Consider the following 16,323-nt stretch of genomic DNA (forward strand, 5'->3'; position numbering starts at 1 on the left):
AGAGGTCGAGTCAGTCAACTTGCGATGGGTTGCTGACTCTGAACAAACCCGTCTTCGAGTTGCAAGCATTCGTACGCACAGGTAGTCAGCGGTGTTAACACAGCAGTACATGTTTAACCAACTAATTTTTGACGTTGTAGCCATATCTGTGAGCTGCCACGCAGGAAGTTTGATATTAGCTTACGCCTGTGTGGTTGGTTATCTACAGGTGGCAGCCCTGTTATAAACAGGTGGCAATTCCAGCTTTTACTCCTAAATGATGGTGTAAGCAGCTCTATCCCCTGTGACTGTTCATACGGTTATAACTATATAACAAAGTAACAATTTTAATATATTTGTTGGAATGTTTAGGTTTAGTCAGAGACATAGTATCAACTACAAATTGAGAATTATTGCTCGGAGGTTTATTTAAACACATACATTTATTCCATCATGTTGTAGGTGCTGCTTGTGGGACATTTCAGAACCGTTCAAGTTCCAAAATTAGCGTATACACACAGCTGAGCTCACGAGGGTCATTTGTATCACGTGCGCACCAGAGAGGCCAGATACACCCAAACAGACAGAATGCTATTTGGGTAAGGGTGCACATACACGGCCAGGGCAAACTCCACATTTGGTTCCTGAATGTTATGAACCCCCGTGCTTTGGACCGCCTTTATGATGTGCTCCATGTCGGAGAAGGGCTGATGCAGAGGGAATCCTGAAATCCTCGTGTCTCCTAGCAGCTTTTGCAATTTGTGGCAATGCCTCTCCGCCATGCACTCCCTCTCACTCAGCTCCAGTTTGGGCAGGAACTGTCTCAGGACGCTGATGCAGTAGCGATTCCAGTGCGTGGGTTGATGGGGGCGCCACTCCATGAACTTGTCTCTCACAGTTTTCTCAATCCTCCTCTGAAGCTCTACTGCAGCCTCTTTGTCTGGTGGCTGATATACTAACCTCTGAAGCTGTTTGCCCAACAGCCCTGTGTTAGGAAAAGACGCGGAGAAAAAGGGTTTCCACAAGTTGGTTTTCATGATGTCAAAACTGACCCTCATTGGTGACGTATGTTTTTGAATGTTCAGCCACAAATTGTCACCATTGACCAGTGAACCAACCGTCTGCAGGGGGCAGAAGGCATCGTATTGCGTGTAAGATTGACCACTTCTGGGATTCCAGATCAGGTATCGGCTCTCCTCGTGAGTCAAGACATACGCCGTCTGTCCCTCCGGTATAGCAGAGCCAATTATAAGCCAGGCTCTCTTCTTTATATAGAGGAAATAGTTGCACAAGAGTACGGCATGGTCTGCTTTATCCCCAGCAAGGTGGGTGAGGAACTGATCGCACGTGCTCCATAGTTCACAAGAGGCAGAAAACAGGCCTCTGTCTGACAGAGAAGGGATTAGGGACACATAGCGGGCAACCATGGCATCCTGGGAATTACTGGAAAGCCCGTCCAATAAATATATTGGGGGGTTCAGGGGTTGAATGTATCGTGTGATGAAGACCTCGCTCCCATTGAGATTTATGACATTGGTAATGCACAGTCGCTCAGGGCAAAGCACAGATGCTTCCTTCTCAAATTCCTTCGAAGCTTGCAGCAAGCTTTCATCCTCTTCACTGTCAACTGTCTCCCTTATAAACTTGGCAGGCACCAGCATCGGTTCAATAGTGATGAAAAGTGTAATATATGGTTCCTGAATCTGGGAAGAGAACCAGGCATAACTGATGCCATTCCTGTTTTGATTCTCTTCCTTAGAGTACCCCAGCAACACTGCTGGCGTGTTCACCTTAAACGTGCCGTCAATCCTGGACTGAGAATAAATAGTGCTGAAAGGAAACTTGACAAAGCCCAGCCAGCGTTTCTCTACCTGTGTCCGTACTGTTTTGCCCGTCTGTCTGTCTGTCACTTCAGTGTTGTAAACTATCTCATCAAATATGTTGATGAAAACTTCATCTCGCACTGACTGTAAGCTAGAGGCACTATAGCTACCGTAGGGGGCCTTGACCGGTAGCTGCAGTTGCTGGTTCCAGCTGGGGTTTCGTCCTTCAGCTGTGCTTGTTTGAAGCACTGTATGCTGGAAAGAAACCTCCACAAAAGGCCTCACTTGCACCTGAGTGAGGAACAATTCCCTGTCTTCAAAACTGCGTTGACTGCTCTGAGGCCATCTGACAGGGATGTTGTATCCTCGAATGACGTTGACCAGCACTTTAACGTCCCCATCTGACAAATTCTGCGTGGTGATCTTCGTTCGCTCTCTTCTCTCAGGCTTTAGTTGCCGCCTGGGTTTGGTCAGCTTCAACAGGTTAACCATCAGAATTTCGGTCTTTGGCCGCATCTCTGTGATGCCCATGTCAGCTGGTCCGCAGTAATATTTAGCACAACTGAATCTGTCACTGACAAGTTTTCGCATTTTCAGCAAGTGTTTGGCTGCTAAGGCCTGGTCTGCATCCAAATACTGATTAGTGTCAATTATTTCTCCTTCTTTCAGTCCTTCATCAAGTTCCTGGCACATCTCACGTGTGACCTCGTTCTCCAGAGCAGGAATGAACTTGTAATTCTGAAACCCAGCCACCCCTTGGTTCCTGAGCTGGAGCATTTGAAATCTTTTGGACCCTTCCAGTTCTTCATCATTTGCAAAGTTAAAATCCTCTTGCAAATGTTCCAACTGTAAATTTTCAGGGTTGATTACCTCTCTATCCACTTTTAGTAGCTGAATGATGGAGGTGTTGACTGGGTCATTGGGGTCCAGTTGACAATGCGCTGCCTGCTCAAGATTGTTCATGGTGTACAGTCCAGACCTTCTACCGTGTGAGACAGCGTCACGGTAGTTGTGTGTACCACCTGGTTTTCTAGCCACAGGAGGTGCCAGTGGTAACCCATCCTCACTGACGCCCCAAGAAGCACAACATGACAGCTTCCCAGAAGTGGGCGAGATTTGACTGCTAGATTCAAATATTGCTCTCTGGTTACTGCTAAACTCAAGTTTCTTCAGAGGGACTTGTCCAGTTAGCACTGAGGGCTGTGGCACTGGAATAAACACTTGATCCAAGAGGGTATGTGACAGGCCAGTTCCTTCAAACACTTGCAAGTTGATGCTCTGTGGAAAGTTCAATATTTTGAGATTGAAAATTTTTCCAAAGTGCAGTTTGAAATTGCTGCTCAGGAAGTGTTTTTCTGTTTGGGAAACTTCTTTGTTGTTGTAGAGGACTCTAATAAAAAAAGAAAGCTTTGCTACTTCATTTCTTCGATTTTCTTCAGCAGGGGGGCAGAGTTCAGTGGGGGTGATGTTTCCAGATGTGTAAAGGACAGGAATCAAGATGGCCTCACCTGGTTTCCTACATATCCTGGAGGCTTTTGCTCTGATCTGCTTCTCTATGGATTCCAATGGCAGCTTTTCTGGAGGCTCTGGCTTTGGTGGAGCTTTTTCAAGAGTCTCCTCTGACTGACCGTATTCTTGATCATCATGTTCTTGTTTATTACTTCCTTTTGGCTGAACCTTCTTCTTACTCACCTTTTCCTCGGATTCCTGCTTATTTCTCCATGCATTCCACTCTTGTAGCTGTAACTTGTAGGTTAATAGCTTTCTTCTATATTCCTCTTCAAGTTCCAACTCCAAGTCCAAAACCTCTGACATGATCTCTTCTTCGTACTCTTGCTCATCTTTCTCACGATCCACATTCTCTCTTCTGTAGCAGAGCTTATACGTTGTGCTGGTGTACTTCTGAGAACGTCTCAGGGCCTTGATTTCCTTCCACACTTCGACGATATCCTGCAGCAGAGTCCGATCTTTTTCCTGCTCGCTGTCTCTCAGCTGCCTGGTGTTCCTGATCTCCAGAGTGTAGTCAGAAATCCTCTGCTGCTTGGCTTCAGTGACACCCTGACTGCCAAGCATGTCCTGCATCGCCTTCCTCAATCCTTTCAATTTGTCAGTCAGGTGTCCAGTGAGATTATTGTGCTGCCTGCTGAGGTAAAGGTCATACAGTTGAGTTAGACGGGCCCCAAGCACGTGCTCGCGACTAAAAAGTGGGTGATGGGAGAACTCTAGGCCAGAAACATCAATGTCGAGCTGAAAGTCCCCCTTAAGTTCTTCTGCTCCAGGAAGGTATGGACCTGTACTGGTGGGGTTCACTGCTTTTCTGTAGACAGGCTGTAGTTCAGTGTCCAGATCCGTCTCCATGTGTAACAATGGGCTTTGTGTGGATGATTTTTTTATGGGGTCAGGCAGAGCTATGATCCTGCCATCATCTCCAAACCACTTCTTTCCTTCCTTTGTCTTTAATATGCGGTTCTCTAGAAGATTTTCATTGGCCAGAGATACAGGAGGCCTCTTCCCAACACACAGGCCCTCTTCTTCCAAACAACGAGGCTTTTTATTTTCCGGGAGCTTGAGGTAGCTTGGAACAGTTTGAAGACTTGGCTTGAATAGTAGCTCGCCTTGTTGTTGAATGCATTTTTGGTACCCAACATACTCGGCTTTTCTAACTTGCAGAAGGTGCGGGGACAGCTGTGTAATGAACAAATCAATTTTATTATCAATTTCTGGACCCTGACCTTTGATTTGTCTGTCATCACCTTTGTCAGTTCCAGTTCCACTTTTTTTTTTATTCTCACACTGTGGATCTGGCTCAAAATTAAATGTAAAGAAATCATATGACTCTTTAGCAGTCCCTAGGAGTGGTCTGGCTAGTCGCCCGGCTCTAATGAACTCGACCCTTTTGTTGCGAATCAGAGAGGTATCACGTCTTTCTCGTTGGTCTTGATCGGCTTCTTGGTCCGACATTATAGTTTCTCTTTCGTCAAGTTTCCGAAAGCAACTCACTGGCTGTGGAGATTTCTTTTTATGTTGATTCTTAACATTTAATGTGGCTTCTGCCAGTCTCTCTTTCAAGCGCTCTGTCACAATGCTGTTTGAGCCATTGAGATACAGGTGATCGTCACTGTGATCAACATCATCTTGCATCTTGAACTGCTGATCTAAAAACTCTTCCAAAACCTTTTTCTTCTGGTTTTGTCTTGGAGCTTTTATCATGCATTTAAGAGTGTCTTCCTGATCTTCAGAGCTGCTTTGAGTGCTTCCCAACCAAGCTGGTGGTTGTCCATTACTCATTTCACCCAGCTGGTTCCAAAACACAATTAAGAACTAATTACTGGCTTCTATAAACCGGTTCAGCCCAGACCAAATACTGTCATAGTAGTCTGGTGATGTGTTCATCTAAGCAACACATAAAAACCCACATAAAAAGGAAACGAAAGGATCAAAGCATAAAGGGACAGATTTGTAGCTAGAGGAATCTCTGATCTCCTTACTGAAGCTGTGTTTACTGCTCTGAGGCCATCCAACAGGGATGTTGTAGCCTTGGATAATGTTGACCAGCCTTTTAACATCCCCATCTGACAAATTCTGCCTGGTGACCGTCGCTCGCTTCTCGCAGGTTTTAGTTTCCGCCTGGGTTTGGTCAACATGAACAGGTTAATTCTCAGAATCTCAGTCTAATTGTTCCATTTTATTGCTGCTACTACCAGGAGAATGAAAGAAAGAGTAACGATTTTTCTTTTGCAGTCTGCTTTTCACCAAGGTGAAGCTTGAAGAGGCCCTCTTTGGCCCCGCTGCAGCCCTGCAGACCTGCGAAGAGATGCTGCAAGAATGGCAAAGTCGTTATGATGTCAGCAGGTCCAGGTGAGCGGGGAACACGTGCGCCCCCGTTATTACTGTCGTTCTGCCTCCGAGGAGCAGTGTCGACCCTGTAGCGTCCCACCACGCCACAAGAACCTGCTAAACCTTGAATGTTTACAGTAGCTAATAAAGAGTCCCAAAGCTGCTGCTAATGGGGAGTAATGTTGAGCGGAGCTGCAGCCTCCCACAACAGAACTTTTTAACTTTATTTCTATAGAGTCATCGAAAGCTCTTGACTGTTTTGTACTGGTTTTACTGGTGTTGTGATTTACAGTGAGACAGATGACAGCAGCAGTTTACCAATAGCTGAAAAGTCAGAGGTCATCCCAGGAGCCAGGAAACCTTCCATCCACCTCACCCTCCCTGACTTCCAGGATGCCTCAACTAGTATGTTGTCAGTTTACCATTCGTTTCATTAATGAAATCATGGTGGTGGGTTGTTGTCTCCACGAGTGCTCTGTCCCATCATAACCAGTACATTTATTCTCTGTCTCCCTCTATAACAAGTCCACTTATCCCGCTGTCCCAGTTTAACCAGTCCATCTATCCTCCCTGTCCCACTATAACCAGTCTATTCATCCTCCCTGTCCCACTATAACCAGTCTATTCATCCTCCCTGTCCCACTATAACCAGTCCATATATCTTCTCTGTCCCACTATAACCAGTCTATTTATCCTCTCTGTCCCACTATCCTCTCTGTCCCTCTCTGTCCATTTACCCACCTATGTCCCACTATAACCAGTCCATCTATCCACTCTGTCCCATTATAACCAGTCCATCTGTCCTCTCTGTCCCACTATAACCAGTCTAATCATCCTCTCTGTCCCACTATAACCAGTCCATTTACCCTCTCTGCCCCACTATAACCAGTCCATGTACCCTCTCTGTCCCACTATAACCAGTCCATTTACCTCTCTGCCCCACTATAACCAGTCCATGTACCCTCTCTGTCCCACTATAACCAGTCCATGTACCCTCTCTGTCCCACTATAACCAGTCCATTGATCCTCTCTGTCCCACTATAACCAGTCTATTCATCCTCTTTGTCCCACTATAACCAGTCCATCTGTCCTCTCTGTCCCATTAAACCAGTCAATTTACCATCTCTGTCCCACTATAACCAGTCCATTTACCATCTCTGTCCCACTATAACCAGTCCATTGACCCTCTCTGTCCCACTGTAACCAGTCCATCTGTCCTCTCTGTCCCACTATAACCAGTCTATTTATCCTCTCTGTCCCACTACCCTCTCTGTCCCTCCCTGCCCCACTATAACCAGTCCATCTATCCTGTCTGTCCTACTATAACCAGTCCATCTGTCCTCTCTGTCCCACTATAACCAGTCCATCTGTCCTCTCTGTCCCCTATAACCAGTCTATTTATCCTCTCTGTCCCACTACCCTCTCTGTCCCTCCCTGCCCCACTATAACCAGTCCATCTATCCTGTCTGTCCCACTATAACCAGTCAATTTACCATCTCTGTCCCACTATAACCAGTCCATTTACCCTCTCTGTCCCACTATAACCAGTCCATTACCATCTCTGTCCCACTATAACCAGTCCATTTACCATCTCTGTCCCCTATAACCAGTCCATTTACCCTCTCTGTCCCTCCCTGCCCCACTATAACCAGTCCATCTATCCTGTCTGTCCCACTATAACCAGTCCATTTACCATCTCTGTCCCACTATAACCAGTCCATTTATCCTGTCTGTCCCACTATAACCAGTCCATCTATCCTGTCTGTCCTACTATAACCAGTCCATCTGTCCTCTCTCTGTCCCACTATAACCAGTCCATCTGTCCTCTCTGTCCCGCTATAACCAGTCCATTTACCATCTCTGTCCTACTATAACCAGTCCATCTATCCTGTCTGTCCTACTATAACCAGTCCATCTATCCTGTCTGTCCTACTATAACCAGTTCATCTGTCCTCTCTGTCCCACTATAACCAGTCCATCTGTCCTCTCTGTCCCACTATAACCAGTCTATTTATCCTCTCTGTCCCACTATAACCAGTCTATTTATCCTCTCTGTCCCACTACCCTCTCTGTCCCTCCCTGCCCCACTATAACCAGTCCATCTATCCTGTCTGTCCTACTATAACCAGTCCATCTATCCTGTCTGTCCTACTATAACCAGTCCATCTGTCCTCCCTGTCCCACTATAACCAGTCCATATATCTTCTCTGTCCCACTATCCTCTCTGTCCCACTATAACCAGTCCATCTGTCCTCTCTGTCCCACTATAACCAGTCCATCTATCCTCTCTGTCCCACTATCCTCTCTGTCCCTCCCTGCCCCACTATAACCTGTCCATCTATCCTCCTCCCACCATAACTAGTCCAACACACACATAAAACCAAGCCTAAGGAAGCTACTGTTCTTTTTCCATGACAGGTTCTTTGAGCCCTTCATCTGTTGCAGCTTCTCGGTTGGAGGCTGCTCTCTCTGAGGTGTCGGACATGAGCTCCACACGTCGCCAAGGACCCACGTACATCTGGACCACGCTGGAGCGCATTTGGCTCCAGGCTGGTAACAGCAGCTCCGTAGTATCAGTTTATCTTATACAGACTTTCTCTTTTTCTGCTCTTTCTGGGTTTTTAGCTTTTTGGTGCAGGTTGCCATTATTATCATTGCCATTACTGCCACTATTGCCATTGCTGCCACTATTGCCATTACTGCCACTACTGCCATTACTGCCACTACTGCCATTACTGCCATTACTGCCACTACTGCCATTACTGCCACTATTGCCATTACTGCCATTACTGCCACTACTGCCATTACTGCCACTATTGCCATTACTGCCATTACTGCCACTACTGCCATTACTGCCACTATTGCCATTACTGCCACTATGCCATTACTGCCACTATTGCCATTACTGCCACTACTGCCACTACTGCCACTACTGCCATTACTGCCATTACTGCCACTACTGCCATTACTGCCATTACTGCCACTACTGCCATTACTGCCATTACTGCCATTACTGCTATTACCACTACTGCCACTACTGCCATTACTGCCACTATTGCCATTACTGCCATTACTGCCACTATTGCCATTACTGCCATTACTGCCACTATTGCCATTACTGCCACTACTGCCACTACTGCCATTACTGCCATTACTGCTATTACCACTACTGCCACTATTGCCATTACTGCCACTATTGCCATTACTGCCATTAATGCCATTATTGCCACTACTGCCACTACTGCCACTATTGCCACTACTGCCACTACTGCCACTATTGCCACTATTGCCACTATTGCCACTGTTACACACATTCGAAGGTGGACGGGCCATGAGAAACAGTCAGTGGAAGATGGCGTTTCAACCAGTGTGTAGAATCAGATGGGAGGAAAAGGCTGTGGGGCCATTTTTTATATCTGACCTTTGAACTGTGCTTAAAATGCACACACAAGCACGCGCACACACACACACACATATCCCATCGTTTCTTTTTCATCGGTCACTTCCTCTTTCATCTGCCACACAAGGAAACACACACACACACAACTACAAGCCCATCGTTGTCCAGTAAGCTTGAGAGACATAACTGACCACATCCCCCCCCCAGGGCTCAGCGTGGTGACACAGAGATCATGAATGGGCTTCAGATCAACACCCAGAGAATGAATCTCTTCATGCCTCACACACTCGCCCCACACACAGCTCTGTGAAACCGTGTGTGTGTGTGCGTTTGGTGGCGGATGTTTGATTTGTTTACTCTGTGTCACAGAGGCCCAGATGGGGAATAGTGCATGTGATGGAAAAGAGCGGTTTCACAGCCCAATTCTGGTGTAAAAGTATTTCATGAATGTTTCCAATGTGCAGTTTACTAGCACAGTGGGGACATTTTTGGAAAGAGAGGACATTTTGGCTGGTCCCCATAATTTCAGGAGTGTCTGGGGGCTGAGATGGGTTTAAAGGTGTTAGCTTCAGGGTCAGGGTTAGGGTCAGGTGTGTGGGGGGGGGGGGGGGGGTTAGCTGCCATGGTTAGGGTTAGAGTAAGGAGCTGGTTAATGCACCATGTGTATGAAAGTCCTCACAAAGATAGACGTGCAAGAATGCGTGTGTGTGTGTGTGTGTGTGTGTGTGTGTGTGTGTGTGTGTGTGTGCTTTGTCGTCCTCTTCCCAGCAGCAGCTTTAGTGTGTGATGGCCATATTTAGGCAGGACTTTCATGACTTCCCAGCCAGCAGGCTGCTCCTACTCTGCACATTCTACACACTTTACATCACACTGTTTAACTTAGAATCAAATCTATTCTGCGTTCTTTGACATTGCTCTGTCTGCAGGAGAGTGGACCCGGTGAGAGGGATGCTGGAATCTCGTCTCAGTGTCTCCTCAAACAGACATCGGATTCTTTTTCAGTGTTTTTTTTAGTGTCTTTTTTCTGCCTAAAGTTCTCTCCTGTCGTGGCCGCTCTGTTCCATCAGGAGAGTTGTTCATGGCAGATGGGAGGCTGAAGGAGGCCCAGTTCTGTATTGCTGAAGCCAGCTGTCTTTTCCCAAATTCTCACTCGGTACTGCTGCAAAGGGGCCGCCTGGCAGAACTTCGGGGCCACCTGGAGGAAGCCAAAGGCCTGTATGATGAGGCTCTGGCCATTCATCCCACTGGAGAAAGCATACTGGTGCACATGGTGAGTGACAGTGACAACACGATGCTATTGGGCCGCAGGTGGGTCTGGAGGGTCCCTTTCATTTAAAGGTTCTATTGACGATTCTGACCAAAAACACGACCTTCTTAAAACCAAACAGCGCCATCTGCCCCCCCTCCTGAAACATAACTGGGTCACAGCCTCAACCCTGCCCTCTGATTGGCTGAAGGACTGTTGCTGGTGCCTGTCTCTCTGAGCGCTTATGGACAGCAGGGGGACAGCAGGGGGACAGCAGGGGGACACAGTGTGCAGAGTTTCCCCCACTGTCCTCTCATGAGATAAGCTGCTGAGGACGAATCAGAGCAATTATTTATTTTAAAATCGCTGATACAATTAAATCCAGGTGATACAGGGGGTCACTGATCCAGGTTTGTTTCCCTCCACCTCCCTCACTGTCTGTCGGTCCCTCTGTCCCTCTGTCCCTCTGTCCCCCTTTCGCTCAGTCTGCTGATCTGCTGGATTAATCAGAACTGCTCTAACCTGTGAACCCTCTCTGTTGTCATGGGGAGAAGAGCACACTGGGACATTCCTCCAATCCAACTACTCCAAACACACAGTATCTGCCGTCTCCATGGTGACAAAAAATGTGCTAAATGTGCTGGATGATACCTCTTTGTCTCAGCCACTGTGACCACATAAGGCATGTGTGTGTGTGTGTGTGTGTGTGTGTGTGTGTGTGTGTGTGTTCAGCACAGTCCCTCTGGGGTACAAAGAGGTTGTATCTCTTCCATATTTGGCCTGTGAGAGAACCAATCCCGGGGGGGGACAGTTGAATAAAAGCCAGCTGGCAGTGTCCCTCTCTGGGTCTCTTACAGGGCAGATGTGTCCTCGGTCTCGGTCCGTGTTGTGCACGTTGGTCGTTCTCTATAGAATTGGTGCATAGCATACTTTTTTTGGATCATTTCCAAATGTGATGGTATCCTCTACACTATTAAAACTCATCCAGGTAATATTTTTGTAATAGCGAGGAGTTAAAGTAATAACAGGGGTGTAATGGCATTTCCATGTGGATAGTTTGCAGGGGGGGGGGGGGGGGGGGGACATATCAGTTCAGCACACGCAGAGTGGCCGTGCAGACTGCTGTAATGAAGCATAATGCAAATCTATTGAGTATGAAACACTGTGCAAATTTCAGATTTATTCTCAAGTACAGTTTTGTCAGGTCAGATAAGGGAACCACAGTTTGGCAGAAAACATTTGAATTTAAGACTCGTGGGGATGAGATGTGTCCGTGTGGACTACAGTGTGTATGGTTGTAGGAATCCGCATGGAGCTGCACACACAGACGGCACAGATTCACCGGAATAAACCCGACTCTGCCGTGGAAGCTGCTGTATACGGCAGATTATAAATTAGCCATGTTATCGGAGTGCGGTAAACACATAGTTGCATCCTGGCTCTGTTGTGAAGCCTAAGTGGGACAGTGTGGGACATTTTATCTGGAGTGCTGCCTGTTTCTGCCTTTCAACCTCCAGTTGCTGCTACTCTGTGGCTTTATACATTTATTTTTATACTGGATCTGCTGTGGACACTTTGTGTGCCAGTGGCCCAGTTTTCCCGTTATGCCTTAAAGGGACTTCTGATGATATTCTTACACTTGAGCTGTTATTCTGCAGAAGTACATACTGTACTTTCCTTGAATGTCCTGCACATCAGCTTTTTGTGTTATTATGTGACAAAAAGACAACGTTCTCCTGCCATGGCTACATGTAGTAAATTAGTTATTCCCTCAGTTTATTTACCGTACTTTATTTTTTTGGCCCTTTGCTTTTATGGGTTAAGAGCTTTTGAAGAGTGGAACAATTTATGCAGTATATTGACAATTTATAGTATTTGTCATCCAGTAGGAAATGTCATTATTCCCCAGTGACAGTAAAGACAGAGAGGACGCGGACAGCTCACACATTATTAGATTGATGAGGGTGGACCAGCAAAGACACTATTGTACAGTATGTGTGTGTGTGTGTGTGTGTGTGTGTGTGTGTGCGCGAGTGAGTGAGTGAGTGAGTGAGTGAGAGAGAGAGAATCCATAGTGTTCATTTAAGACTGCGTTGTCATGTCATTGTACAAATTTGTCTCAGAGCTTTTAACCTCATTATGGTAAGTGCCTCATATGTAATGTGCAGTGTGTGTGTGTGTGTGTGTGTGTGTGTGAGAGAGAGAGATGGTTGTGTGTGTGTTCTGATGGGTAGCCGATAACATGGCTCCATTGCTTCTGGCCATGGTATGAAATGAATCTGACCCACTCTCATCATCATCCTCCACATCTCATCTCTGTCCTGACTCTGACTCAACCAGCCACACACACACACACAGCCACACACACACACACACACACGCACACACACACACACTCTCTCTTCTTGCAGAAGCATATTCATTCTGTTTCCCATATGAACGCATACTCCCAAGGACAAGGATTTGTGCTCATTGAATTAACTGCGTTCCAATTATCAAATGCACCATCTCTCTCTCTCTCTCTCTCTCTTGCTCCCTCTCTCAGTCTCTCCCTCACTCTGCACATGGAGTGGTTATCAGCTGATTAGATAATGCAAATGCATTATTTATAACTCCTTGCACGTTCTGTCCGCTTTATAGCATTGCCTAGCAACCAGGGAAATATGTTCGTTTGAGGTAGACCTCAGATAACCATGAGAAAGAGACATAGAGAGAGAGAGAGAGAGAGAGAGAGAGAGAGAGAGAGTCCTTCATCAGACAGTTGGGAGTTGGCTGGTGCTTCTTTTTTTATTGCTGTGTGGCTCATCTTTTTTCTCTTTTTCTTTCTTTTCCTCTGTTCCCTGTTTTCATTGATCTCTTCCTCTTGTGGCATCCCTTCCTTTCAGTTGTGCTCTTTAAAACCCATCCTCCTTTTAGCAGGAAGGAACTCCGAAATCATCTTTATTGCTGTTGGTGATAGAACATCCTTGTTATTTCTTCATAAGTCTCGAAACAAGTCTTCAGCTGTATCCTAACTTTATTTCCAGGCTTGAATGACTAAAAATCACGACAGGCAAATGGCCAAAAGAGACACATTCCTGTGTCTTTGTGCTCTCAGCTGACAGAGGAAGAAAACCTCAAATGTTTCCATGATGTCATCAAGGAAGTCTTTAATGGCATCAGTGTAACAGATAGAAGTCACATGATCACATCATGGACTCATGATCCATCAGTGATGGATGGATGGATGGATGGATGGATGGATGGATGGGTGGATGGGTGGATGGGTGGATGGATGGATGATGGATGGATGGATGGATGGATGGATGGATGGATGGATGATGGATGGATGGATGGATGGATGGGTGGGTGGGTGGGTGGGTGGATGGATGGATGATGATGATGGATGGATGGGTGGATGGATGATGATGGATGAATGATGGGTGGGTGGGTGGGTGGGTGGGTGGATGGATGGATGATGATGGATGGATGGATGGATGGATGGATGGATGGATGATGGATGGATGGGTGGATGATGGATGGATGATGGACGGATGATGGACGTATGGACGGATGGACGGATGATGGACGGATGATGGATGATGGACAGATGTCCCTCTGAGGACCCTCAGCTCCCTGCTGCTGCTCTCAGTGGCGTGAGCAGCAGCAGCTCCATGAGACCAGACGGGGGCAGATGGCTGCGAGTAATTAAAGAAAATCCAATAGATGCGACTTCTGAGCCAGAAAACTGCCCTTGAAGGGCTTCTCATCACTCGTTTTCTCATATTTCTTTTCATCCTTGTGGGATGCCAACCCCAACTCCAGGAGGGGGCTAATGATTTCCTGCCCAAATCCATCCCATCATTACCCCCACCCCATCAAATATGGACGCTTGGACACAGCAGGCAGAGATTAATGTGAATTTTAGACATGTTTTATCACTCAAAATGCACAAAAGCCATGATTATGATGGCTATTAGCAGGATGTCTTTCTTCATATGGTTCTCTGGACAAATTCTGCCTGGTACCGCCTGTTCAATGACGTGGGATCGCAGCCCAGCACAGTGACGATGATGTCAGACACACTCAGGTGCAGCACCCGGTCTGTCGTTCACCTGAACGGAACAGCCGCCTGCTTCCTGCTCTGGGACTCGACCTCAGCTGGCCTGCCCGGACCTCAGGCCGCTGTTTATCCGAGCAGCTTTTCCATGGTTACCAGAATTACAGCAGTGTGTGCGTTCCTGTTCATGCTAGCAGCTCTTTCTGTGCTTCCCACACTCACACACACTCCCACACACACTATTACGCTACTCCATACATCTGCCTATAGTACAGGAGTGTTTAAAGCATGTGGACAGAGAGTCTTCCCCGGATGGCCACAGACGTTAGCATTCACAACTACAACGGAATCAAGAATGCTTAAAAACTAAACTCACATCCGCCTTTCCTACGTGTCCACCCAGGGCCGACTGTTGGTGAAAACTGGACGTGTCCACCTTGGGGAGAAAGTCCTCCGCGATGCCGTCCAAATCCACAGTACGTCCCACGAGGCGTGGAGCGGTCTGGGCGAGGCCCTGCAGTGTCTGGGCTCCAGCCAGGCCCCTGACTGCTTCCTGACAGCTCTGGATCTGGAGGCTTTTTGTCCCATCCGGCCCTTCTCCATCATTCCCAGGGAGCTTTGAGGGTTCTGGATCTGTTGGAGGCTTCATTCAGCGTGTCCCCCCATGTGGGATTCACTTTCAAACACAGCTTCTCTCACTCTTTTTGCCTTTACAGTTTACAAATATCCTATTTTATTATCGGGGAGTTGAACAACCACTTGATTCTGGTTTACTAAACTGTTCAAATCTGCTGTTGAAACGTCTATTTTTCACTTTTATCACCAGTCTGCTCGATGTTTATCTTGGTTTATCTTGACCGTGTGTGATATTTTCGTGAAACTGTGTAAATTAAAGCTAAAATGTTCTCCTCACCTGCTTCTCTTGTGTTTCCTTTGCCTTCTATTGTGGCGCGAGCAGCCCCAACTTGTATTTTCCCCCTATTCACTCTGGACCTGCTCTAATAGCTGAAGTGTTCGGGGCTCAGAAGGTCCAGGGAGAATATTTGTTTATGGAAATTGATATCTGCTGATTGTGTACAAGGACCTGTCAGATGCACTATTGAGCATCGACTCAGCTTTCATGTACACACAACAAATCCCCCCAGCTTTGAAAGCGCGACTTGTTCGTCATCCGTGCACGTGTGTCTGTCCTTTCTTCACGCCTTTGTTTGTTTGAAATCCTCCCCCTGGGGAGGAGGATCGCTGCTTCTGCTGGGTTTGCACAGGAAGCCCTCGGTTCCTCGTGTGTGGAGTTTGATGGCCTCCGTTTGAAAGCAGCAGCTTGAAGACATGAGTGCTGGACGCTGCGCCTTCACCTGCCTCCTCACTTGTGTCTAATGGACATCACTTTCCAGTGCCTAACCACATTATTGTGAGCAGCGGTCTACTGGATTACGTAACACTGCCAGCACAATTTTCTGCCTCCGACCTCCCTCCGCCTTCCTCTCTCTCTCTCTCTCTCTCTCTCTCCGTCCGTATCACTGTGTCTCCTGCTCTCTCCCAGCCTGCTTGACTTTAATGCGATGAGGCTTGGTTGCCTAGCAGCCATCCCCTTGTTTGAGTAACTGGGGATCTGAGAGAGATCTGGTGTGCGGAATAACACACATACACACGAGTTACCAGTAGGGGACTGTTGGTTCACGCTGTTCAGCTCACGTCTTTGTTGCTGTTCGTGTTTAAAATGGCAAACTAAACAGCCAGGCAAAAACTTGAATCCTCAAGTCATCACTGTGTGTGTGTGTCTGTGTGTGTGTGTGTGTGTGTTTGTACGCATGCTGCACTGAGAGTTTAAAGGGAGAGTTTAACAGAAACAGGAAGCATGAGACAGTAATAATCAATATTTAGGCAAATGTAAATTGATTTCCGCCGTTGAAAGAGTTCCTGTCTCTGCTATTAGATGCCTTTCTTCACCTCTTTCCTCCCTACAGGCCTAAAAAAAACCTCCATAGCAACCCACCTT

The 16,323-nt window shown here is 46.9% G+C and overlaps 1 protein-coding gene across 5 annotated transcripts in view; it reads left to right on the forward strand.

Moving 5' to 3' along the window:
• The window catches only part of ttc7a (tetratricopeptide repeat domain 7A), a 34,754-nt gene extending 19,518 nt beyond the window's left edge, over positions 1–15,236 (forward strand). For 2 of the 5 annotated variants that reach the window (XM_057048335.1, XM_057048336.1), the window contains 3 exons: positions 5,544–5,660; positions 5,932–6,044; positions 8,058–10,284. In XM_057048335.1, the coding sequence (XP_056904315.1) occupies positions 5,544–5,660; positions 5,932–6,044; positions 8,058–8,854 (1,027 nt within the window). In that variant the 3' untranslated portion in view covers positions 8,855–10,284. Of the gene's footprint in view, positions 1–5,543; positions 5,661–5,931; positions 6,045–8,057; positions 10,310–14,727 lie in introns of those variants that run through there. The other 3 variants (XM_057048337.1, XM_057048338.1, XM_057048339.1) reach the window with 3 other exon arrangements.
• The last annotated feature ends 1,087 nt before the right edge of the window (positions 15,237–16,323 follow it).

This window comes from Takifugu flavidus, chromosome 11 (genome assembly GCF_003711565.1).
Source record: "Takifugu flavidus isolate HTHZ2018 chromosome 11, ASM371156v2, whole genome shotgun sequence".
NCBI classification, from domain to species: domain Eukaryota; kingdom Metazoa; phylum Chordata; class Actinopteri; order Tetraodontiformes; family Tetraodontidae; genus Takifugu; species Takifugu flavidus.